The sequence below is a fragment of the Pyrus communis genome, chromosome 11, assembly GCF_963583255.1.
Source record: "Pyrus communis chromosome 11, drPyrComm1.1, whole genome shotgun sequence".
In the NCBI taxonomy this organism is placed as follows: Eukaryota; Viridiplantae; Streptophyta; class Magnoliopsida; order Rosales; family Rosaceae; genus Pyrus; species Pyrus communis.
In genome coordinates, this window is record NC_084813.1 from 21,127,991 (window position 1) to 21,155,366 (window position 27,376).

Consider the following 27,376-nt stretch of genomic DNA (forward strand, 5'->3'; position numbering starts at 1 on the left):
CATGTACATGATACTAACGAAGAAATGGCAGAAGTTTTAATTTTTGATGTAAATTCTGACCGACGTATATGTTTAAATCCTTAATTTTTTTATCACAAAGCGACCGAATACCTTATGATCATAGAGATTATTTATCCGATTACGCCTAGTATTTTTTTTCTTTTTCTTTTTTCCTTTCTGTTCCGTGCTCTTCCTGGCGAACGGGGCGCACGCACAGCCACAACTTCAAGGAAGCAAGAAGAATCGCAGGTCTTTGCTTCTAACCTTTGCGAATTCAGGTATGGGTATCCTCTTCCTTGATTATTTGGGCGATTAGGAGAGTGGACTCAACGATTTGGGATATATTTTTCAAATTCTAAAGGTTAAATTGACTGGGTTTTGATTCAAAAGCGTTCTGGTTCGAATGGGTTCAGCAATCTGGTATTTTTCAGGTATGGGTCTGCTCTTTGTGAACCCAGAAAATGCAAATCGAAGCAGGTGGAGGAGACTCAAATCCTCCCAATTTTCCAAAAAACTAGAAAATTAAAAGAAAAAAAAAATCTCAAATCCGTATTTCAAATATAATAAACCAATATTGAGTTTCTATTGTGAACCAGAAAGATTGGGACCGAAAAAATCAAAAGGGAAAAAGAAAGGGAAGCGGAAGAAGAAGAAGGGACGGGAGCCCTGGAAAGAACCGGGTATCTGAAGGGTGGAAGTGAGTGTAGCTTCATTGCTCTGCAGCACAAGAATTACCAAAGACATTGTTGATCGTTGGAGCTTCTTGAACACCCATAAACCCTATATGGATACACCTCAAAGCTTCATCAAGCCAGCATATTTCCCTAATGGATTCATCAATAACCTCCATTCCTCCTCCTTTACATAATTTTTGTTAAGATTAAGGCTTAATCAAGAGCTTCATGAACCATCACAAAAAATTTACCTATGCCCCTTCCTCGTTTTACAACTGAATCACTTTTTTCCCAATTCATTCCATATCTCTAATCATTTCCTTGAAATGACTTAAAGCACTTTTGATGAAAATATTTTTAGAATCAATCATTAGTAAAGATATAAGTAACTTCTGAAAAAACACTTAAAGTGATTCCTTGAAAAAACATATAACTGGTGCTTCTTGCAGAAAACACTTTAAATGTTTTTGAAACCCAAAATAATTTCTCTAAAAACGTTTTCAATCATTTTAAAAGCTCATCCAAACGAGTCATTTGTCTGTTTTTTATATTTTTTATTTTTTATATTTTTATTTTAAAGAAACGATAGTAGTATTGTATTTCAAGAAGTTGCAAGTTACAAGAGAGCCAAATTATGGCTGGGGGTCTCCTCGACCAGTAAGTCAAGAATGAATACCGGTGGGGATTCAACCCAATTATAGTCATGGGAAAGCGAAAGACCATAACGAGCGAGTCGGTGGGCAACTCTGTTAGCTTGATGGCGAACATGGGTAAGAGAGACTTCAGTGATTGTCAAAAGCAGCGCTTTGTTGGAGTAACTGTTATGTTTGAGAAGAAGAACAAACTACTTGACACTACTACAAAAGGACCTAATAGTGTCACTTCTTGCGTCGCTTTAATATTATATAGTGGCGAAAAAGAGATTTGCGACACTCAGTGAAGATGACGTCGTATTTAGTGTCGCTTATAAGCGTCATAAAATTTCTATGTCGCTTTTAAACCGACGTAAAAATTTAGTGTCGCTTATAATCGACATATATTTTAATATTTTTAAGCAATGGCGTCGCTTTAAATAAAATAGTGTCGCTTTTAAGCGACATAAACTATTAGTGTCGCTTCTAGGCGACACTAATTCTTGTTTTTAATATTTTAAATCTTGCGTCGGTTTTGAGCGACATATATTTTGAAAACCAGTGTCGGTTGTAAGCGACACATTGTTGCTCTTTATACCCTCTCCCCCGTGTTTTCTTTTTCTTCTCTTGCACTTTTCTTATTCGTTCTTCCAATTTTTACAAAGTCTCCCGTGTTCCTCTTTCAGCTATCTCCTTTGGTTTGCAAACTTCATTTGTTCCTCTGTTCTCTCTTTCAGCTTTCTCCTTTGGTTTTCAAAATTCATTTGTTCCTCTTCACAACAGTAAGTTTTTCTTGCTTATAATATTTTTATTTTCACAACAGTAAGTTTTTCTTGTTTAATTTTTAGTTACAATTTATTTTTGTAGGAAAGTTATTGGAGTTGGTTGAGTACATAAAGAATTGTTGACGTCGAAATTCTTCAACAAATCAGGTTTGTATCCCTAACTTCTTTAATTTTTAAATTGTATAATACACAAGTTTATTTATTTAAAAATTATAATTTAAGCACTTAGATAAAATTCTACTATTTTTGTTAAATTAATAAAAATTTAGTCGAATTAATTAATTTTGTCACTCTAATTGTTATTTTAATTTGTTGTTATTTTGATAATTTTTTGTTGTTATTTACTAGAATGAATTAGATGAACATAATTTGAATTGTTATGAGAAAATGGAATGAATAATATTTATAAGCATTTATGTTAAATTAACAATATTAAATATAACATAAACTTATAATATTGAGTAATATAAGAATATATTATGTTAATTTTTTTTTTTGCACTCTAAGTGTTATTTTAATTTGGTGTTATTTTGATAATATTTTGTTGTTATTTACTAGAATGGATTAGATGAACATAATTTGAATTGTTATGAGAAAATGGAATGAATAATATTTATAAGCATTTATGTTAAATTAACAATATTAAATATAACATAAACTTATAATATTGAGTAATATAAGAATACAATATGTTAATTTTTTTTTTTTTGCACTCTAATTGTTATTTTAATTTGTTGTTATTTTGATAATTTTTTGTTGTTATTTACTAGAATGGATTAGATGAACATAATTTGAATTGGTATGAGAAGATGGAATGAATAATATTTATAAGCATTTATGTTAAATTAACAATATTAAATATAACATAAACTTATAATATTGAGTAATATAAGAATATATTATGTTAATTTTTTTTTTTTTTTGCACTCTAATTGTTATTTTAATTTGTTGTTATTTTGATAATTTTTTGTTGTTATTTACTAGAATGGATTAGATGAACATAATTTGAATTGTTATGAGAAGATGGAATGAATAATATTTATATGCATTTATGTTAAATTAACAATATTAAATATAACATAAACTTATAATATTGAGTAATATTATAATATATTATGTTATTTTTTTTTTTTTTTTGCACTCTAATAAGAATATAAGCTAAACTTATAATATTTAGGAATATAAAAATATAAGAATATAACCTTTCATAAGAATATAACCTAAACTTATAATATAAGAATATCCTTTCATATAAGAATATAACCTTTCATATAAGAATATAACCTAAACTTATAATATTTAGGAATATAAGAATATATTAATTAATTTTTTTTGCACTCTAATTGTTATTTGAATTTGTTGTTATTTTGATAAGTTTGATACTTTTGGTTGTTATTTATTAGAATGGATTAGATGAGCATAATTTTGACAACTTTTTGTTGTTATTTTAATTTGCTTTTACTATAATAGGTGTTGAAAATTAAAAGATTGCAATCGTGATAGAGTTCGAGGGGTGAAAGATAGAAATTGAAAATTTTGATAGTTATGCCTACATGATAGGGATTGAAAGATTGTAGGCATCTTAGTGTCAACATAATATTTTACCTTCGTAAAGTGGTAAAATATGGACAAGAGTTGGTTGACAATACCCCGAAATTTTGAAGCGTATACAACTGGAATTAATTTGTTTTTGGATCAAGCAGTTGCAAATGGTGTTGGTCCTGATAAGTTTAGATGTCCTTGCAAAAGATGTTGTAATCGATATTCTTTTGTTAGGAACACCATTGTTGAACATCTCATATTGTATGATATGGATAAAGATTATAAAAACGCTTGTTGGCGACATCATGGCGAGCAAAACATTGGAGAGCAAAATGTGGGAATTGGAGAAGAAGAAACAGGAGATGAGGTGATTGGCATGCATGATTTTCTTAATGATGTATTTGTCCAACCATTAACAGAAGAAGGTGTTGGGCCATCTACTGAACCCCCTATTGGGGAAGGGCGTCCAGAAGAGGTGCAGACTTTTTTTAAGTTGCTTGAAGAGGCAGATCAAGATTTGTGGCCAGGTTGTAAGGAGTTTAAGAAATTGGAAGCAGTTGTAAGATTGTATCAGATCAAGTGTTTAGCGGGAATGCCTGACGAGATCTTCACCACTTTACTGGAGTTAATTAAAAGAATGTTGCCTGAAGGGGATTGTTTGCCTGAATCCTGTTATAAAGCAAAAAAACTTATAAATGACTTGGGGCTGTCGTATGTGAAAATTGATGCATGTCCCAATGATTGCATGATCTATTGGAAAGATACTTCAGATTTGACCGTGTGCTCAGTTTGTGGTAAATCAAGATATAAAATTACCAATGCAGAGGATAGCTCGAGGAAAAAGGTCGCAGCTAAGGTTATGTGGTATTTTCCTTTAAAACCACGATTGCAACGCTTTTTTATGTCGAAGCATATGGCTGAACATATGAGATGGCATGCAACTGAATGTCCTAAGGATGAGTTTATGAGACATCCTTCAGATTCTCCCGCATGGAAGCATTTGGATAATTTATATCCGGATTTTGCGTCAGAAATTCGAAATGTCCGATTAGGGTTAGCCAGTGATGGATTTAATCCTTTTGGGAAAATGAGGAATGATCATAGCACATGGCCTGTGGTGCTTTCTGTTTATAATTTGCCACCTTGGATGTGCATGAAGCAACCAAATTTGTTATTGTCTTTGTTAATACCAGGACCGCGCAGTCCTGGTAAAGAGATTGATGTATACATGCGTCCATTGATTGACGAGCTGAATGAGTTGTGGGAGGTGGGCATTCCCACTTATGATGCGTTTTCCAACCAAAGTTTTACGATGAAGGCTGCCGTGTTATGGACCATAAGTGATTTTCCGGCTTATGGAATGTTGTCAGGATGGAGTACACATGGTTATAAAGCTTGTCCACATTGCATGCATGATAAAGAATCTATTTACTTGCCAGCGAGTCGCAAGATTTGTTATATGGGGCATCGACGATTTCTTGAAGATAATCATAGGTTTCGAAGGCAAACCATCACTTTTAATGGTCGTCGAGAGCATCGTACTGCACCAAGGCAGTGGACTGGTTTACAATGTCTCGAAGAACTTTCTACATTGAGATTTACTTTTGGAAAACCAAACAAGGATGCTTCAGTTGGGCAACGCAGAAGAAGAGCTTTGAGCAGTACAAGTAGTAACAGTCAGTGGAAGAAGAAATCGATTTTTTATGAACTACCTTATTGGAGGCATCTCTTGATTAGACACAATCTTGATGTTATGCATATCGAGAAGAATATATGTGACAGTGTGGTAGGAACATTGCTAGATATAGAAAAGTCTAAAGATGGATTGGCGGCACGTGCAGATCTTGAATTCTTGAACATAAGACATAGTCAACACCCACGTAGAGAAGGAAATAGAACATTTCGACCTCCAGCATTGTTCACATTGAAAAGAGAAGAAAAAACTGCGTTTTGTAAAGTATTGTCTACTATTCGGGTCCCAGATGGATATTCATCAAATCTGTCACGATGTGTGCACGTGAATGAACGAAAAATACATGGGTTGAAAAGTCATGATTGCCATGTTTTAATGCAGCAGTTACTCCCGCTTGCAATACGCCCGGTTTTGCCTAAAGCTGTTACTATGGTTTTATTAGAGTTGAGTGCAATTTTCAGACAGTTATGTAGTAAGAAGGAGTCTGAGGAAGGATTTAAGCAACTGAATTCAAGAATTGCCTTGACATTATGTCAACTTGAGAAAATATTCCCTCCTGCATTTTTTGATATAATGGTGCACCTCCCAGTTCACTTGGCAGATGAAGCAGCGCTTGCAGGCCCTGTTCAATATAGATGGATGTATCCAATTGAACGGTAATGAATAAATTTTTATAATTTTTTTACAATTGTAGTCATAACTTTAATTAATAATTATAATAATTTGTATTTCGTTTTATAATTGTAGGTATTTGCAAACACTGAAGCGCTATGTTCGTAATAAGGGTCGTCCTGAAGGTTCTATTGCTGAAGCATATTTGGTGGATGAGTGCTTGTCATTTTGTTCCATGTATCTTAGAGACGTTGAGTCTCGTCGTACCCGTAGAGGCCGAAATGAAGATGGGATTGGACGTGGAGTATCTGGTGGGTTATCAATTTTTGACTCGAAAGGATGTTATATGGGTTCAGGAGAAAATGTGGAGCTCAATCTAAATGTTCTTGATCAGTGCCATAGATACATTCTAAATAATTGTGATGAAGTTAGCCCATTTAGAAGGTAAGAATGTTTAATCATACGTCGAAATGTTTTATTGGTTTTCTTAACTTTGAAAAAATAATTATCTAAATTGGACATAATTGTGTAGGCAACATGAAGAATTCTTGAAAACTAAATATCGTCGAGAAAGGTTAACTATGCGACAAATTAAAGAGCTAAGCAAGAAAGAATTTCCAGAATGGTTCAAGCAACATGTGAGTTGATATAATAATCATATTATTTATTTATTGTTTTGCATTTTAATTATAACATGTTTATAGTTATTTTGTCAATATTTATCTTCATACTTATTACAGATGAATTCAAGATATGATGCTAATGACACATTGATATCTCAAGACTTGCATTGGCTAGCTAATTATCCTAGTAGGGTTGTGAGCAGATACAAAAGTCACATTGTTCATGGATTTAGATTTCGTATAAAATCTGTGGATGATAAGCATAAGAATCAAAACTGTGGTGTCTTTGTACCTGCAAATGTTCCTGGAGCAATTGGGCAAGTAAATTGTTATGGCAGAGTTGTAGATATGTTTGAGGTCAAATATTGTGGTCCTACTGAAGCAGGAGATAGGGGTCGAGCTGTGATGTTATTTAAGTGCGAATGGGTTAATAGTGAAAGTCCACGAGGAATGAAGACTGATCAATATGGATTTACTATGGTGAATTTCAATCAATTGGGATTTAAAGAGGATCCTTTCATACTAGCATCACAAGCATTACAGGCATTTTACGTGGAGGACACGATTGAAAAAGATTGGCACGTAGTTGTTCGAACTCAGCCAAGAGATTTATTTGACGTATTAGAGGATAGTGATGCTATTGATGATTATGACACGCCGAACTTGGATGATCGAATTCTTGATAATGAAAATTTTCATACAAGGGTTGGCGTGGAAGAGACTCCCTTTCTTGAATCATTAGCGTTGCCTACCGGGTTCGTTAATCATGCCAATACCGACGAAGAGCTAACAGATGATGACAGGGAATAAATATATTAATTATTTTTTGTATTAATTAGACTTTGTTTTATTTTGTATGCTATGATATTGTATTATAAAATTATATTTCTGTTTTTTTTTTTTTTTTTTTTCCTTGACATTCTGTCGCTTTTAACCGACGGCATTTTTCAGGTATGTCAGAATTGGCGTCGGTTTTAACCGACGCAACCCCAGCCTATTTCGACGCAATGTTAAGCTTAGGACATGTGTGTCAGACTTGGCGTCGGTTTTAACCGACGCAACCGTAGCCTATTTCGACGCAATGTTAAGCTTAGGACATGTGTGTCAGACTTGGCGTCGGTTTTAACCGACGCAACCCTAGCCTATTTCGACGCAATATGAGACTATTTCGACGCAAGATACTTGTTGTCAATCATATGCATTACCCCTAATAATAATAATTATATATAATTATTTTTTATTATTTGCAGTTTTATAGCCTAAATATTAATAATTATATATTAATTTAATTGTTTTACACCCCTAAAAACAATAATAATTATATATTAATTTAACTGTTTTACACCCCTATACGAATGCAATGAATGTTTTACACCCTAATAATAATAATTATATATAATTATTTTTTATTATTTGTAGTTTTATACTAATTATAATAATTATAAACTCTAAGTGTTAGCCAATCTATCGTTTTACGAATTCTCCAAAACTAATTTCAACGATCCAAACCGTCAAAATTGTTTGTATATGCTTGGAGATCACATCAGCAAAAAATCACAAAAAAAAAACATTCAGAGATCAAGTAACGGGACAAAGCTTTTCGACGGTTATAAACGAAAAATCACGATTTAACGGTTATTTTAACTCCGATTTAGATGATTTTTTATAACTACACTCCTTGACCCTATATGAATACAATGAATGAATTCGATCTTCAATTTAAAATATTTACACAAGTGGATACCACAAAATCTTACGTTATACTTAATGAAAGTATAAATAAACTCTAAGTGTTAGCCAATCTATCGTTTTACGAATTCTCCAAAACTAATTTCAACGATCCAAACCGTCAAAATTGTTTGTATATGCTTGGAGATCACATCAGCAAAAAATCACAAAAAAAAAACATTCAGAGATCAAGTAACGGGACAAAGCTTTTCGACGGTTATAAACGAAAAATCACGATTTAACGGTTATTTTAACTCCGATTTAGATGATTTTTTATAACTACACTCCTTGACCCTATATGAATACAATGAATGAATTCGATCTTCAATTTAAAATATTTACACAAGTGGATACCACAAAATCTTACGTTATACTTAATGAAAGTATAAATAAACTCTAAGTGTTAGCCAATCTATCGTTTTACGAATTCTCCAAAACTAATTTCAACGATCCAAACCGTCAAAATTGTTTGTATATGCTTGGAGATCACATCAGCAAAAAATCACAAAAAAAAAACATTCAGAGATCAAGTAACGGGACAAAGCTTTTCGACGGTTATAAACGAAAAATCACGATTTAACGGTTATTTTAACTCCGATTTAGATGATTTTTTATAACTACACTCCTTGACCCTATATGAATACAATGAATGAATTCGATCTTCAATTTAAAATATTTACACAAGTGGATACCACAAAATCTTACGTTATACTTAATGAAAGTATAAATAAACTCTAAGTGTTAGCCAATCTATCGTTTTACGAATTCTCCAAAACTAATTTCAACGATCCAAACCGTCAAAATTGTTTGTATATGCTTGGAGATCACATCAGCAAAAAATCACAAAAAAAAAACATTCAGAGATCAAGTAACGGGACAAAGCTTTTCGACGGTTATAAACGAAAAATCACGATTTAACGGTTATTTTAACTCCGATTTAGATGATTTTTTATAACTACACTCCTTGACCCTATATGAATACAATGAATGAATTCGATCTTCAATTTAAAATATTTACACAAGTGGATACCACAAAATCTTACGTTATACTTAATGAAAGTATAAATAAACTCTAAGTGTTAGCCAATCTATCGTTTTACGAATTCTCCAAAACTAATTTCAACGATCCAAACCGTCAAAATTGTTTGTATATGCTTGGAGATCACATCAGCAAAAAATCACAAAAAAAAAACATTCAGAGATCAAGTAACGGGACAAAGCTTTTCGACGGTTATAAACGAAAAATCACGATTTAACGGTTATTTTAACTCCGATTTAGATGATTTTTTATAACTACACTCCTTGACCCTATATGAATACAATGAATGAATTCGATCTTCAATTTAAAATACAAAGAGTGACTCAACTCTTCTAAGCTTTCTAGGGTAATTAACTTTCCGATGTGGAGCAACTCTACATATCACCACACTTCCAACTTTGATTTGGGTTCAATGGTGTTTAATCCATTCTAGTAAATAACAACCAAATGTTATCAAATGTATCAAAATAACAACAAATTAAAATAACAATTAGAGTGCAAAAAAAATTAATTTAACATAATATATTCTTATATTCCTAAATATTATAAGTTTAGGTTATATTTAATATTGTTAATTTAACATAAATGCTTATAAATATTATTCATTCCATTTTCTCATAACAACTCAAATTATGTTCATCTAATCCATTCTAGTAAATAACAACAAAAAATTATCAAAATAACAACAAATTAAAATAACAATTACAGTGCAAAAAAAATTGATTCAACTTAATAAATTTATTTATTAAAATATTATATGACATAACATAACTAATTATTTTTAAATTTTGGGTAAATTGATTGGCATGTCTAATTATTTATTAAAATATTATATGACATAACATAACTTAATAAATTTATTTATTTGTTCCTTTTTTTTTGGGAAGTACAAATTTTATTTTTATGTTCGGCGGGAGGTTTCCCGGTATTTTTTGCTTGGAATGGGTTGAATTGATTGGCATGTCAACTTGGACTGGTTTTAATCGAGGCAAAATTATACATTTTCGAGACTAATTGAATGTCAGACGATTCTTATTTCGAAGCAAATGTTTTCATATTTCGACACAAACTTTCTCTTATTAAAAACCTGTCAGGCTAACGTAGGTTAAAACCGACGCAATGTGACCTTATTTCGACGCAAAGGCATTTATGACTGAAACATGTCAGACTTTCAGTCAAAACTATGTCAGGCTATAATATAGGTCGAATCAGATATAGTGGCGGTTTTAAGCGACACAAACCTGTGCTTATTTCGACGCTATGCAAGCTAACGTCGGTTTTAAACGACGCAGTAGGCCCTTATTTCGACGCTATGCAAGATAACGTCGGTTTAAAGCGACGCAATAGGCTTGCACTGACAAGTATAGCAGGCTTTATGTCAGGTTACGTGTGGGGAGGTTTAGTCAGTGATTGTGTCGGTTTTAAGCGACGTAATGTATTCATATTTCGACGCTAAGTTGTTATCCATATTTAATTTCTGTCTCCCTTCACTTCCGTGTTCCACTTCTGTCTCTCCTCTCTATCACCCATTTCTGGCTTCCTCTTTCCCCCATTTCTAGCTTCCTCTTTCCCCCACTTCCTTCTCCTTCCATTAAGTTTTGCAATGGATAATTCCCGTGAAGATCAACGTTCTGAGGAACTTCATTTGGAAGAGGACGAGGGTGATGCTGGTTCTTTTTTGAATTGTTATGAGTGTCAGTTTTTTTTTTTTTTTTGTTGTGTTTGAACGATTATTATTGCTAATCTGAAAATATACATTTGTTTCCTACTTTTTAATTGTGTGTTTGTATTAACAAGGTACATCTCAACGGAGGCGTGGACCCTCAATTCCTAAATGGACGAAACAGCTTTGTTCGTTTGATTCGTCCGGAAAATGCATTAGTGATAACGCTAGTGCTTTTTCAAAACATGTAGCAGCGGAGGTTAGGGACTATAGAAATCTTCCGTTGGAGAAAGATTGGCGTAAGGTTACGGAAGAAGATAAGGAAGCTTTTTGGAATAGAATAAAGGTATATATAGATCTTTTTATTTTTAGTTGAAAATAGAAGAATAGGTCAATGATTGTAATAATATTTGACTAGCGTGATTTTTTTTGTTTTTTGTTTTTATGTATGTAGGGAAGTATCTTTTTTGAAGATGCAGATATAGTAAAAATGCCTTTGATCCGTCATATGACGCTTAAGATTGCGGAGCATGCGCACAAAGAGTTTAGAAATAAGTTAAAAAAAAAGTATTATACTAAAAGAGCAGAACAGGTTCGCAGCGAGCCTCCTCCTGATGTGATTCCTACCCAGTGGAATGATTTGTTGGCATATTGGAATAGAGACAAAACAAAGGTAAACCCTACACGATTTATTTCGTTATAACTTTAAAGTTGCCTAATATAATCTTTTCTTTTTTCGTTCGTTTTTTTTCAGGAGGTTGCTGAAAAAAATAAGATTAATCGGGGATTGAAATCAATGAACCATACTACTGGTACAAAATCCTTTGCAAGAGTGCGGGAAGAATATGTATGGATTGTACATTTTCAAGAGATGATTAATTTTAAATAATTATATTTATTTTTAGTATGAGGTTTGCTTAATTTGTTTGTATGAAATTTTATTTTTGATAAAGCGGAAGAAGCATGGGAAAGAAGCAGATCCTGTAACCTTTTTTCGTGAATGTCATACACGAAAAGATAAATCATGGATTGATGAAACATCGGAGCGTACAGGGGTAATTGATTTTTTCGTGTTAGTATTTGATTTTATTAGTATTTATTATCTATAGCTTATTTTTCTGTTTTACGATTGAATTTTTGTTTTTAAAAATTGTAATGCAAGTCAACAATGGAGAGCAACCTGCAAACATTGATTGAGTCGGGCCAAGACGATAATGAAGATCTTAGGACCCAAGTTTATGTTGATACTATGGGTCCTGAGAGGTATAATAGAGTCAGAGGATACGGTCATGGTGTGACTCCTGATATGGTGTCTTATGCATCTTCTGCATCTTCTACATCAATTTCCTCTAGGAGATCATCTAAGAGTTCAATGGCGTTGCTAATGACTCAAAATAATGAGTTGAAAATGAGAGACGAAAATAATAATAAACGGATTTCGGACCTGGAGAACAAGCAAAATCAGTTGTTTGCATGGTTTTTTCAAAGATTTCAGCCACAACCACCATATAGCCCGGGAACCCAACAATCAGGCCACAGTCAACCTCCTCAACAGTCGGGCCAAAGTCAGCCTTCCCCTGCATATCCGTATGCTGGCAATAATCAGCAACCTCTATATCCTGTGTATCCGATGCCTGCGCAGCCCATGCCATACATGCAGCAGCCGCCCATGCCATACATGCAGCAGCCGCCTTATCAAGTGCCAGTATATCGACCTGAGATGGCTGCTCCTAGTGGATCTTTTCCTGAAGTTCCAGTTGGGGGGTTTTCTGGAATGCTTGCAGGTGTTGGATTTGATGTGGACTTGTCGAGGATTTTTGGATCAGATGGAGGATCTCAAGAAGGAGGATCTCAAGGAGGAGTATCTCAAGGAGAAGATTCTCAAGCAGAAGGATCTGGACGACGTTCAGGCGCAGATTCGGTTGGGTAGTTTAATTGGTTCTTTTTCTTGTCGGTTAAATACGACAGTATAATTGGTCTATCTTTTTGTTTTTTTATGTTATGTTTGTAATGTCGGATTTAATGTTTGTTACGACGGACGACTTTTTGGATTTTATGTGAAATGTGAAATGTACAGTTTGGCACTATTGTTTTAGTTATTTATTTTCATTTTTGTTTTTTTATGTTATGTTTGTAATGTCGGATTTAATGTTTGTTACGACGGACGACTTTTTGGATTTTATGTGAAATGTACAGTTTGGCACTATTGTTTTTGTTATTTATTTTCATTAATGTTTATTTTGATCTTAAAATTTATAATTTTTTTTGGTTGGAATTAATTGAAATTGCATGCAGTTGTTCATCCACTTTTATTATTATTAACAAATATAGTGTCGGTTAAGACCGTTACTAGTTTTTATATTTTATTTATTTAATTGTTATCTAACGTCGGTTTAAGGAATATTTTATTTATTTCATTTTAATATAATGTCGCTTTAAAGCGACAGTATACTGCATACTTTATTATTAAATAGCTGATGCACGTGTAAGTATGCGTCGCTAGTTTTTATATTTTATTTATTTCATTGTTATCTAACGTCGGTTTAAGGAATATTTTATTTATTTCATTTTAATATAATGTCGCTTTAAAGCGACAGTATACTGCATACTTTATTATTAAATAGCTGATCCACGTGTAAGTATGCGTCGCTTTAAACCGACGTTAGGGTTAGTGTCGCTTTAAAGCGACACTGTGTAGTGGCGGATTAAGCTCAAAAAGCGACGCTGAAGCCCTTTTGCGACCCTAGCAATAGTGTCGCTATTGAAAAGCGACATTACATTATGTAATGTCGGATTTGTGCCAAATTTTCGACAGAAAGTTGATTTCTCGTCGGTTTGTCCTCCGCCGGTGATAGCATATATTGTAGTAGTGTGAGTTCCCATGCTAAAATATTACATGTATATAAACCATCAACCTCTGAAATTTGTAGCTTGCAACTTGCAAGGCTTAAAAATGTGGAATATATAAACTATGATTTCTAATACTTACCCGACCAGCAAGCGTCACGGAATCTTCAAAGATCTTCCGTCTTTGTATAAAACAGATACATTATAGCAAAATCAAGGATCTTCCGACATGGAAAAGAAGAGTTGAATGTCGAGGTTTTTCTTAAGGTTCACACACACACACACACACACACACACACATATATATATATATATAATTTTTACATTCACAAAACGAAACATGACTGAACCCTATCGACCTTCTGGCAAACTAACGGTGAGTTCATTGTTTGAAAAACTAGCAGGTGTTTGACGAGAAGAACCAACAGCACAGGCACTCTTATGTATTAAGAAAGCAGGTTCTTTGAAGGGTGGAAGTGATGTAGCTTCATTGCTTTGTATCATACAAATTACTGAAGACATTGTTGGTCGATCAGCTGGAGCTTCTTGAACACACAATAACCCTACATGGATACACCTCAAAGCTTCATCAAGTTGGCACGTTTCCCTTAACGATTCATCAATAACCTCGATTCCTCTTCCTTCTTGCCATAACTTCCATGCCTAGGAAAATAACATGCATGTATATAAACGCATCATTCTTGCAAGGCTTAAAAAAAGAAGGGATATAAACTAGGATTTCTAGTACTTACCCATCCAGCAAGTGTAAGCGGATCTTCAGAACCATGAAAAGCAGAATTCCGCTTTCCGCTCACAATCTCTAAGAGTAACACTCCAAAGCTAAACACATCTAATTTTTCTGAAAAACGGCCATAGAGGGCATACTCAGGCGACATGTAACCACTGCATGAATGGTAGAGAAGTCAACATTAAAGACTGCATAAGATTTACATATGAAGGAAACATTGTAACTTACAATGTCCCAACAACCCTGTTTGTATTTGCCTCAGTTTGATCCATCCCGAAAATTTTTGCCATCCCAAAGTCTGAAATTTTGGGTTTCATTGTTCCATCCAACAGAACGTTGCTTGCTTTTAGGTCCCTGTGAATGATTTTCAATCTAGAATACTTGTGGATATAAAGTACTCCTTGAGCAACACCTTCTAAAATTCGAAAGCGTGTACGCCAATCCAGTTTTGTCTTTTCAGATGAATCTAATTGCACAAACCGTAAAGAAGAATGATTTTAATGTTGCAAAGAGGCAATAAAATGTGATGCTCAGGAAGTCGACAATATGAAAGAATTAATGGTAGAAGTGGAGAGCATATACCAAACAAAAATTTGTCCAAACTTCGATTGGGCATGTATTCGTAGATCAACATCATTTCCTCGTCTTCAATACAGCAACCCAACAGCCTAACAAGATTGGTATGTTGGAGTTTGGCTATAAGCTTTAACTCATTCATGAACTCCTGATGCCCTTGCCCTGACTTCTTTGACAACCTTTTTATGGCTACTTCTTCATTTGCAATCAAAATCCCCTGCAGAGGATGGAAAATTCCAGAATAAAGGAACCGCTAAACTCCTTAACGATGAAACTTAATTTGGGACATCGATAAGAAATATTCAAAAGAAATGATGAAGAACTATTACTGTGCTAGCATGTAGTGCACACAGTGGAAGGGTCACCTTATAAACAGGACCAAATCCTCCCTCTCCGAGTTTATTAGCTTCAGAGAAGTTATTTGTAGCAGCTGCTATACTCCTTAAACTGAAGAGTGGTAGTTCGGGGTCATTCTTTCCGCCTCTAAGGCTAAAATTTCTTATAGACTCGCTTATGCTCCTTCCTACGCTCCCTGTTTGAGTCTAATTGTTATAGCACCATTCATTTGTGTGTAAATTGGAGAGAGAGAGAGAGAGAGAGAGAAAGATGGTGGCGTGTGGTAGTACTACCTTCATTTCTCAATATTTTCGTCCACAATAAATAGCCAAAAATTATTGTAAGCAATCCTGCTGTTGTTGAGACTATTGGGATTACAAGGGACAGCTTATCAACATGACCCTTACCGCCTGCAACCAACAAAAAAGGCTTCATTTTCTGGCTAAATTTTGTTGTCTCTTGTCTGCTAAGAATATAAATTGACACAGAAAGCAGCGAAAGAAACAAAACTAACATACCTTGATCAGAGCGGTGAACACGAATATACATGGTTTGCCCAAGCCAATGATTCTCGACGAGATCCGTCAAGTCATCAAGCCATGTCAAGCATTTTACAGTACCTCCTTCTATCACATTTGAATAAGCATAAGCTGTGCAAGAGCAGTTCCGTAAGCATTCAGATTCACACTCACTTGTACTCATATTTCCTAAAATAATAGCATGATCCGGCAGTTTCATTTTCTCGAACTTTTCAAACCCTTCCCCTTTATCACATGTCAATGCCTTTTCCCGAACACAACCACCGGGCCAGTCCCCCTGAGCCGATTGTTTATGTAATTCGGTCCTAAAACCTTTCAAACACTTGCATTGTGACGAGAGGGGATCACTGTTTTTATCACAGGCTCCATATGGACCGCATGCAGCATAAAAATCACATTTATTAATAGGTTCTTCCCATGCTTTAGACCATGTCTTAATTGTATCAAATTCAGTCCACAGCTGCAGATTTAACTCACCTGTTGGGCTTAAAACGACCCTCGGTTTTTAGAGAGCTATTTGACACACCAAAAGTAAGATCAATCTCATTAGCATCGAAATTGTAAGAAAGGAACCCTCCACTTTGATTTCTAAAGTATCTTTTAACCTCCTTGCCAAACTGAACAGCACTTCTCCAATATGTAGCATTTCCCTTCCAAATAATTAGCTTCAGGCTAAGCTTCATACTGGGCAACAATGTGTCAGAGGGATGATGGAAGCTCTGCCACAAAACGTCTTGTACAAATATTAGTCGAAGGTTTCCACTATCCATCAATACAGCAGTTGTGGCATTCATTGCAGAAGCTGGTATCGATGCATTAGACGACCAGACTTGTTTTCTAGTCATCCCATCTAACACCACAAGATTTCCATCAGCGCCAAGCATCAAAACACCCGGAGAATCAAGTGGGGATCCTCTGTTGGCAACCCATACTTTCGGTTTCTTTGGGATTGTGTTGTACCATATTCCAAGGAAGAATTTCTTAGAATTTTCAGGACTGAAGAAGCCTAATGCAAATGTTCCACCGGAAGAAATCAAGGTCTGGTCTGCGCTGAGAGATTCTTCTGGTACCAAGGTGTCTAGGCTTGTACAAACAGATGGGAGAAACATAAAAACACAAAGGATCCACCCCATTCAGCTACAGAGAGACAGAGGAGGAAGAAGAAGAAGAAGAAGAAGTGATCAGCAATAATTTGTCACCACAACTAGTGAAAGTACACACCCTATTGCGAATGAGCGTCATTACTTTAGTCTCAAATTGCACTGTTCAAATGAATAGTGTTTGGATCCGAATTTCGTTTTATTTACGGCCATGCCATTGCTTCAAAGAATGGTCTTTGTGGGTTTGGGCTCCGGGTGGGGTTTATTTTGGTTGGCTACAATTGTTTTTGGCGGATGGGGATGGGGTTTGGGCACCGAATCACCGACAGATAGCAGGGGGTGACCTGCTGATTGTTTAATTCATCAGCAGTTTATTGTTTTGCCCGGCGGAAAAGTCCAGCCTTGGCGTATCCTCTGACTCAAATTTAAAAATGGTTTCTTGACTGTTTAGTTTGTTAAACAACATCCTTTCCTACCTTCTAAAGCTCATTTTCTTTATTTTAGCTCAGACCAACTCACTCCACTCTCTCTCTCTCTCTGATTCTGGGTTCCGTTCTGCCATTTTTGCTTCTGAAGAAACCTAATTGCAGGCTCGATTGAAATATGCATCAACTTGATTGATTATGCTGCTGTATTCTCTCTCTGCATTTTTTTCTTTTTATCCTTTTAATGAGGCTTTATGCTGCTATACCAAAATGATGAAATATTCATTTTTAACGATAGTTTTATAATTGGGTATGTTTTAATTCGGAGTTTTAATTTGATCAGTGTGATTTTTTTGTGATTAGGAATTAGGACCTTGGTAACTTGGTTGATTAGGAATTTGTGTGTTTACCTCCTGATCAAACTTAGTTGGGAGCCATGAACACGAATATAAATATCTCGTTGCCCGACAATTTGATTGTCTACAAGATCCATCAAGTCACCGTACCATATCTGTTTCGTTCTCGCATTTACATATGCATAAGCTGTGCAAGAGCGGTTATGGAGGCATTCAGATTTACACTAGCTCGTAACTTTATTTTCTAGCATAATAGCATGATCTGGTAGTTTCACATCCTCCAACTTCGAGAACACTTCTCCGTTCGCACACCAGTACCTTTTCTGGAACACAACCACCGGACCAATCCCCCATATTCCATTGTTCTTGAAATTTTGGCCTAAAACCTATCAAACACTTGCATGGTGATGCGAGAGGTTCATTTTTCCTGTACTGCAGGCACCGTTTGGACCACAAGGAGCATAAAAATCACATCGACTAAGAGGCATGCTCCACCCTGAAAACCGTGTACTATGTGATCTGTCCACTTAAGTAGATCAATCCGCCCAGTTGGATTCACCTTAAGCCTCAATTTTATTGAACTACCTGAGACACCATAAGAAACATACTCCTCATCATCGTTAAACTTGTAAGCAACGGTATAAGCGTTTCCATTTGATGATGGATCATTTTCGCCAGAAAAATCAAATCCTCCCTTTGTCTGCTTCGAAATCTTTGTTGCATAACGTTTAGTACATAACAAAAACATGTGCAGTATAACACTTACCGTGTGCCAACAATCTTTTCGGTATTTGCATCAGTTTGATACTCTGATTCATCCCAAAAATCTTCCTGTTTCTGTTTTAAATAGATATACGTTATAACAAAATCAAGGATCTACAGTTTCTGATATGGAAAGGAAGAGTTGAATGTCATAGTCTTATTCTTGAGGTTGACATATTTAATTTTGACGTTCACAAAACGAAATATGAACCTCTATCGACCTTCTGGCAAACTAACAGTGAGTTCATTGTTCAAAAAACTGGCAGGTGTTTGAGAAGAACAACCAACAGCACCGGCACCCCTATGTATTGAGAAAGCAGGTTCTTTGGAGGGTGGAAGTGATGTAGCTTCATTGCTCTGTACCGTACAAATTACTGAAGACACTGTTGGTAAATCAGCCGGAGCTTCTTGAACACACAAAAACCCAAAATGGATACACCTCAATGCTTCATCAAGCTGGCACTTTTTCCTTAACAATTCATCAATAACCTCGATTCCTCTTCCTTCATTCCATAACTTCCACGCCTAAGGGAAATAACATGTATATAAACTCATCAGTCTGCAAGGCTTAAAAAAAAAGAGAGAGACGAACTAGGATTTCTAGTACTTACCCATCCAACAAGTGTAAGCCGATCTTCAAAACGATGAAAAGCAGAATTCCGCTTTCTGCTCACAATCTCTAAGAGTAATACTCCAAAGCTAAACACATCCATTTTTTTCTTAAAAATGGTCATAGAGGGCATATTTAGGCGACATGTAACCGCTGCATGAATGGTAGGGAAGTCAGCAATAAGGAGTACGTAAGGTTTACAATTATATATGAAGGAAACATTGTAACTTACTATGTCACAACAACCATGTTTGTAGTTGCCTCAGTTTGATCCATCCTGAAAATTTTTGCCATCCCAAAGTCTGAAATTTTGGGTTTCATTTTGCCATCCAACATAACATTGCTTGCTTTTATGACACGCCCCAATCCCGACATTTCCCGAACATCAGGATAGGCACATGTTGGCCGATACCTGAGGGTGACAAAAGCTATTTATTGAATGCATTAGAACAAGAATAAATAAGACTTACAAATTTAAATATAATTAATATACGAATGAGGAACGTGTTCAGAGCGTACAACTAACTAGAACACTAAAAAAAATAATATAAAATTGAAAAAATAAAAAAATGCATCCTACACCTAGAGGACTCGAAGATGTAGATGCAGAAGTGCCTTGACTCCGGGATCGTATGCCTCGAATTTAAATCCTGAAGGGGTGCAAAACAAACATGAGTGGACCAAGTTGATATATATATATATATATATATATGTATGTATGTATATACTGAAACAGTTATCAACATACTAACCCCTAGAATTTTTATGAAAACTAATAGCATAATATATAGTAGGTTTTTCCGAAAACTCTAGCATGTCATAAAACATCTCATAAAGTATATCTCGTAATGTGTGCTAACTAGTGGTATCAGTGTTGCCCGAAGGCATAAAGAACTCTTCCTTTAGAAACTTCCTTCATAGATATTAATCGCCCGCAGGCTCCTACAGCACCCCAACTCGAAGGTCAATATAAGTATCAATCGCTTGAAGGCTCCTACAGCACTCAACCCGAAGGTCAACATAAGTATCATCGCCCGAAGTCTCTTACAGCACGCAACCCGAAGGTCAATATGTGACCACTAAATACGCACAAAACATTGAACATAATCTTTCCAAACATAGGTACATATATCTCAAAATCATCTTAATACTATAAAGTCATCCATTATCTATACTATAAAGAAGTGTGTAAAAACATGTTCTAAATAGTATATCGTCATCCATCAGATACCCTACAAGAACATCGGTTCGATAGAAAATATGGTATTCCAAAATAAGTTCAATATAGCATGATAATCAATTTCTCATAAACCGTTCACAAAACGTATTCAGTAAATCATGCTTTTCATGTATGCATTTCTACTATCAAAACATGCATTTTAGAATGGGTCTACTCACAGATACGTCGCTGCCGAAGAGCCACGCAAACTAGCGAAGACGGAATCATTACGATATATGCACCTAAGCACATAAAGGATCCAATTAATACAACTATATTAAAGTGATTGAATTTAGGAAAACATACATCAAAAACAGATTCAGAACGTCGAATTACCCTAAGAAAGGTCCCAGGTAAATTTCGAAAAAGTTAACAAAAAGTCAACAGGGGAATATTCTAGAAAATATTCCACCGAGTTGGGCTTGGGTCCGGTTAAGGCCCTATGGGTTTGGGCCTACAGTTTTAGGTTTAGGTTTTGGGTTTAAAGGGTTAAAGGATCTCTGGGCCGAGCTAATGGGGTATGGGTACAGGCCCAGCTCTAGGGTTATAGGGGTTAAAGGGGCACGGGTTTGGGCCTAAAATGGTTTAGGGTTTGGGCTGCCTAAAAGGGCTGGGTTACTTGGGCCGGTTTTTGGCCCGTTAGTTAGGTGGGTCGCCGGACCTCAAGAAGAAGAAGGCCGGAACACGGCCGGGAACTTCCGTAACTTCTACGGAGCTCGAAACATCATCATTTCACGCAATTCAAATGACCAAAATGAAACCCAGAAGAATAGGGAGTCGAATTATACCTATTGGAGGCTGTGAAACGGCCTGAGTTGGCCGAAAAGTGACCTGGAAGCCACGGCATTCACGCCGGAATCTGGGTTTAGCTCCTCCGAGGTGTTTCTCAAAATCCCGACTACCACAATGCCCAAAAACGATCAGCAGAGACATAAGGGAACCAAAATGAAAGGGTTAGGAGTGTTTTTCGAGACTTACCCATACCGAGGGTGATGGAGACTGGCCGGAGTTCCCTCCAGCAATTGTACCAGTGCTCGAGGTCTCCAGTATCTGGGGTTGTCACGCGTAGAGACGGGAGAGGGACAAGAGAGGTGAGGGAGATCCGAGAGAGAGTTGGTGTGCGAGTGTGCAAGAATGTGTGTGTGTGTGTGTGAGCTCTGGGTGGAGAGAGCACAGAGGGAAGGTGAGGGAGAGAAAGAGAGTTGAATCTGACACGCCCCGACCACGGACATCGAGATGACACTCGAGGTGACAAAAGTCATTTATTTCTTGTTCTCGGCATTTATATTCAATAAATGACTTTTGTTATCTTCGGATGTCGGCTAACCATTCCGATGTTCATGGGACATCAGGATTGCGTGTCATTTTAGGTCCCTGTGAATGATTTTCAATCTAGAATACTTGTGAATATAAAGTACTCCTTGAGTAACACCTTCTATAATTTGAAAACGTGACCCCGATCCAATTTTGTCTTTTCAGATGAATCTGATTACACAAACCGTAAAGAAGAATGATTTTAATGTTGCAAAAAGGTAATAAAATGTGATGCTCTGGAAGTCAACAATATGAAAGAATTAATGGTAGAAGTGATGAGCATATACCAAACAAAAATCTGTCCAAACTTCGATTGGGCATGTATTCGTAGATCAATATCATTTCCTCATCTTCAATACAGCAACACAAAAGCCGAACAAGATTGGCATGTTGGAGCTTCGCTATAAGCTTTAACTCATTCATGAACTCCTCATGTCCTTGCCCTGACTTCTTTGACAACCTTTTTATGGCTACTTCTTCATTTTCAATCAAAATACCCTGTAGAGGATGAAAAATTCCAGAAGAAAGGAACCCCTAAACTCTAACAATGAAACTTAATTTGGGACATCGATAAGAAATATTCAAAAGTAATGATGAAGAACTATTAAAGTGCTACCATGTAGTGCACACAGTGGAAGGGTCACCTTATAAACAGGACCAAATCCTCCTTCTCCGAGTTTATTAGCTTCAGAGAAGTTGTTTGTAGCAGCTACTATGTACTCCTTAACCTAAAGAGTGGTAGGTCGCACCTCTAAGGCTAAAATTTCTTGTAGCCTCGCTTACGCTCCTTCCTACGCTCCCTGTTTGAGTCTAATTGCTATAGCTGTTAGAATATGCTAACAATAGCACAAAGGCATAACCAAATGCCTTAATATAAACAAAAGGCCCCGCCTTCTCTCTCTCCTCTTCTCTCTTTCGGCTCATCACGCAAGGCCAATTCTTTGCCTTTGTAAAAGCCACAAATCAAGGGCTAGACATCATAATGATGTCCCCCTTTTTCTTTCTCCCTTTCTTTAGCCGAAAGTAGCTAGCACTCCACATGGTTGAGATGAAATTGTTGTCAACTCATAATATGAGCCAATCACAACAGGTCGCACCTCTAAGGCTAAAATTTCTTGTAGCCTCGCTTACGCTCCTTCCTACGCTCCCTGTTTGAGTCTAATTGTTATAGCTGTTAGAATATGCTAACAATAGCACAACGGTGGCGTGTGGTAGTACTACCTTCATTTCTCAATGTTTTCTTCCACGATAAATAGCCAAAAATTATTGTAAGCAATCCTGCTGTAGTTGAGACTATTGAGATTACAAGGGACAACTTACCAACATGACCCTTACGGGCCTTACCGCCTGCAAGTAACAAAAAAGGCTCCAACTAATGATCATTTTCTGGCTGAATTTTGTTGTCTCTTGTCTGCTAAGGATACAAATTGACACAGAAAACAGCAAAAGAAACTAAACTGACATACCTTGATCAGAGCGGTGAACACGAATATTTATGGTTTGCCCAAGCCCATGATTCTCAACAATATCCATCAAGTCATCAAGCCATGTCAAGCATTTTACAGTACCTCCTTCTATCACATTTGAATAGGCATAAACTGTGCAAGAGCAGTTCCGTAGGCATTCAGATTCACACTCACTCGTACTCATATTTTCTAAAATAATAGCATGATCCGGCAGTTTCATCTTCTCAAACTTCTCAAACCCTTCCCCTCTATCACATGTCAATGCCTTTTCCCGAACACAACCACCGGGCCAGTCCCCCATAGCCCATTGTTTATGTAATTCGGTCCTAAAACCTTTCAAACACTTGCATTGTGACGAGAGGGTATCACCGTTTTTATCACAGGCGCTATATGGACCGCATTCAGCATAAAAATCACATTTATTAAGAGGCTCTCTGCACACTTCAAGCCTGTTGGACTCAAAACGGCCCTCATTTTTACAGAGCTATCTGACGCACCAAAAGTAAAATAAATCTAATTAGCATCAAAATTGTGAGCAACGTAAAAGAATTCTCCACTTTGATTTCTAAAGGATGGGTTTGCATCCTTGCCGAAGCAAATAGCACTTGTCCAATATGTAGCATTTCCCTTCCAGGTAATTAGCTGGCTGGGAAGTTTCGGATCAATGCGTACGCTGAACAATCCGGGTTGTGGATCATCAAGTGCTGCCCACGATGTAAGACACGCTTGTTGACCTGTTATTTTGTTCAGGCTAAGCTTCATACTAGGCAACAATGTGTCAGAGGGATGATCGAAGCTCTGCCACAAAATGTCTTGTTCAAATATTAGTTGAAGGTTTCCACTATCCGTCATTACAGCAGTTGTGGCATTAATTGCAGAAGCTGGTATTGACGCATTAGACGACCAGACAACTCGTTTTCTAGTCATCCCATCCAACACCACAAGATTTCCATCAGCGCTAAGCATCAAAACACCCGGAGAATCAAGTGGGGATCCTCTGTTGGCAACCCATACTTTCGGTTTCTTTGGGATTGTGTTGTACCATGTTCCAAGGAAGAATTTCTTAGAATTTTCAGGACTGAAGAAGCCTAATGCAAATGTTCCCCTGTACGAAATCAAGGTCTGGTCTGCACCGAGAGATTCTTCTGGTACCAAGGTGTATAGGCTTGTACAAACAGATGGGAGAAACATAAATACACAAAGGATCCACCCCATTCAGCTACAGAGAGACAGATGGAGAAGCATAATACCGCCTTAGGTTCTAACCCAAGGGTTGGAGTAGGTATAAACGAGCAATAACAGAAAAAAAGCGCGTTTCAATCTTAATTTGGTCGTTTAACAGGTCCAAAATATGAAGGATCATATGACCTTCTTCCACATTACCTAGGTAAAATTGGACCCAACAACAGAAGAAGCGTGTTAGATCTTAATTTCTTCCAATGTCAAAGATACAATGCATTTCCCCATTGCCAAAATGTTGAAGCAAACAGACGATGTGCATATTTTATTTCTGGGACAAATTAAGACCAAAAAAAAACACCAGTGTGAAATTGTGAGCAAAATCATTAAGGCAAAGGGGTAAAGTGGAGCACATGGTGTGATCGTTAGGCTTCAGAGAAAAAAAAAAAAAAAAAAAAAAAACAAACACCCCAATGTGAAATTTTGAGCAAAACCGTTAAGGTGTGTACATAACAATAGGGGTAAAGTGGAGCACATGGGTGTGATCTTTAGGCTTCAGACATGATTCTCATAATTATTAACTGCTACATATGGTAAAATGTTGCTGCAATCATCAGAAAAGTATCCGAAGAAGAAACAAGCGTCCTCTCTTCTTTTTCTGTCAAAGAGAGATACGGAAACGTAACAAAGTCGTCTAGACAGACATGAACATTGGACATGTACACACTGCAACTTGAACGACCATGGCCGCGACGAACGCGAGTTTTTGTAGAAACGTTGCTGGAGTAAGCATGTTGATTCAATGATCAGGAAAATTGGAAAATTTGACACCAAAAGAAAAAAGGGTAATTGGATTTGTTCTGCAGACTTTTGGACGGTACAGAAATATTTTATTAGATTGAAAGAAAAAATAAACTGAAAGAAAAAATAAAGTTAGATGTGCCAAAAGTTAAATCCGACCTGCCGGATTCGAACCAGCGACCTAAGGATGGCTGAGAGAATATTACCCACTACAGTCCTCCGCTCTACCAACTGAGCTAAGGTCGGACGGCTGCTGATTGGTTGGGAAATCAAATAATGATAGGATATTGTGTCATGTGGCATCGTGTACAGTTGTCTTCTATTAACTAACAAAGTGTTTTTTTTTCTTGTTTTGGTGGGATCCATTAACTAACAAGTTGTTAAGGGTCATTAACAGATGTGTTAGATAGTGATTTCAGCTTTATGAGATGGAAGCGTACTGTATGAATTCAGATGAGAAATAAACTGTGAGTTGATTGACTTCTTGAGCATACGAGTCAAGGTTGAATGTTAGGTTTCTATCAAATAATTATTTGATTATCACCGTGAAAATTTCTTACATTTCGTCGTTTTATCAAAAATAATGTGTAGGTTTATTCGCTAAACGTCATAGTTAGATGAGTTAGATTTAAAGGGTTTTTTAACTTTAATCATTCAAGAAAATTGAAATTTAAAATAAACCTGGGTTAGATTACATATTGATTATAATTATGTCCTTAATTCAAAATAATTAATTTGCATTGAATTTAATGTCTCCCATTAAATAATTAAATTTATTAATATAAAAAATTTTATTTATTTTTTGACCAAAAAAGAGTTTTTTAATTTATTAATTTTATTTAACATTCTTCAAACTTGAAGTACTTAATTAATGTACCTAAATGTTAGTACCGAAATGTATTATATTGAACTAATGTATTTAAATGTTAGTACCAAAATGTATTACATTGAATTAATGTACCTAAATGTCTGTATTGAAGTGTATGTACCAATATGTGTGTACTTAAATCTATACATCGAAATGTATTATAATAAATTTAATGTACCTAAATGAAGAGGACAAAGTACATCGAAATATATTGTATAACAAAATTTAATTTATCTAAATGTTTACAACAAAATATATTACAATAAATGAAATGAAAATGAAAATTATAATGAAATAAAATTAAAACATTAAAAATTAAGAAGAAAAAGAGAAATAATTAAAAAAATCAAAATATAATTAATAAATGAGGTTATTAATGTATCAAGGGACTAAAATTAGATTTTGATCGTACTAATGGTTTTAATCTAGAAGTCATATTTGCCAATGATTAAAATGAAGTTTTCTATAGATTTTTTAATATATCTATTACACAAATTTTGAAATTCACAAACATTTAATGGCAATTAATGAGGTGGTGAGCTTACCACCACGTAAGAGGTTGAGCAAAATTAATTCCATTCCTTTTGGTCCAATTGTATATCATCATATTAGATCACAAACTATTGCATTCACACAACTTTCTCGAAAATGGGTAACTACAAAATTGTTTGTGTTAGCAGCGTAGATTAATAACCATGTTATTTTTTAGCTACAGGAGGAGAAAGTCGAACCTGGACCCCTCCCCATATTGAATCACTATCGGGTTTCTAGTAAAGTAATGGTGGTGTCTACATTGCAGGAATAGCTAACATCACCAAAATTCCTATAAGGACATTGTTGGTCGATCAGATGGATAATCTTGCACACATAAAAGCTATGGATACACCTTAAAGCTTCATCGGGTCGACATGTTTCCCTTACCGATTCATCAAACACCTCTAATACTCTGCCTTCTTTCCATAACTCCCATGCCTAATGAAGTTTCAAACCCATTAGTCTGACATGACCATTCAGTTACTTGCACTGGAATAAAAAGTAAGAAAACTTTAGTACTTACCCATTCAGCAAAAATTAGTGAACGATCCAAAGCGATTAGCATCAGCAGTCTTCTATCCACTAACAATCTCCAACAATAACACTCCGAAGCTAAATAGATGCAATTTCTCCGAAAAATGGCCATAGAGGGTATACACTTTGATAACATGTAATTGCTGCATGAAATGGAGGTAGAAATGAGCA

General features: G+C 35.8%; 4 protein-coding genes, 1 non-coding gene and 1 pseudogene across 5 annotated transcripts; 2 read left to right on the forward strand and 4 right to left on the reverse strand.

The window, feature by feature from the left end:
• Positions 1-3,715: 3,715 nt before the first annotated feature.
• On the forward strand, positions 3,716-7,371 carry LOC137709192 (uncharacterized). Its single transcript, XM_068448298.1, has 4 exons — positions 3,716-5,982; positions 6,074-6,382; positions 6,471-6,576; positions 6,679-7,371. Exons 1-4 carry the CDS (start codon positions 3,716-3,718, stop codon positions 7,369-7,371), a joined length of 3,375 nt encoding a protein of 1,124 aa, XP_068304399.1.
• Positions 7,372-11,950: 4,579 nt separating this feature from the next.
• Positions 11,951-13,068, forward strand: LOC137749369 (uncharacterized). Its single transcript, XM_068489463.1, has 2 exons — positions 11,951-12,046; positions 12,154-13,068. Exon 2 carries the CDS (start codon positions 12,160-12,162, stop codon positions 12,919-12,921), a length of 762 nt encoding a protein of 253 aa, XP_068345564.1. The 5' UTR covers positions 11,951-12,046; positions 12,154-12,159; the 3' UTR covers positions 12,922-13,068.
• An 844-nt stretch (positions 13,069-13,912) lies between these two features.
• On the reverse strand, positions 13,913-17,170 carry LOC137709193 (receptor-like serine/threonine-protein kinase SD1-8). The gene is made up of 8 exons (XM_068448299.1): positions 16,611-17,170; positions 16,017-16,522; positions 15,792-15,908; positions 15,528-15,694; positions 15,169-15,379; positions 14,815-15,052; positions 14,591-14,741; positions 13,913-14,501 (listed from the first exon to the last, which is right to left on the reverse strand). Exons 1-8 carry the CDS (start codon positions 17,168-17,170, stop codon positions 14,190-14,192), a joined length of 2,262 nt encoding a protein of 753 aa, XP_068304400.1. The 3' UTR covers positions 13,913-14,189.
• Positions 17,171-18,840: 1,670 nt separating this feature from the next.
• Positions 18,841-23,590, reverse strand: LOC137709194 (G-type lectin S-receptor-like serine/threonine-protein kinase SD1-1; annotated as a pseudogene).
• A 212-nt stretch (positions 23,591-23,802) lies between these two features.
• Positions 23,803-24,504, reverse strand: LOC137709195 (G-type lectin S-receptor-like serine/threonine-protein kinase B120). The gene has a single exon (XM_068448300.1). It carries the CDS (start codon positions 24,502-24,504, stop codon positions 23,803-23,805), a length of 702 nt encoding a protein of 233 aa, XP_068304401.1.
• Positions 24,505-25,422: 918 nt separating this feature from the next.
• TRNAY-GUA (transfer RNA tyrosine (anticodon GUA)) lies at positions 25,423-25,515 on the reverse strand. Its single transcript has 2 exons — positions 25,479-25,515; positions 25,423-25,458 (listed from the first exon to the last, which is right to left on the reverse strand). It is a non-coding gene; the product is annotated as a tRNA-Tyr (tRNA).
• Between the last annotated feature and the right edge of the window lie 1,861 nt (positions 25,516-27,376).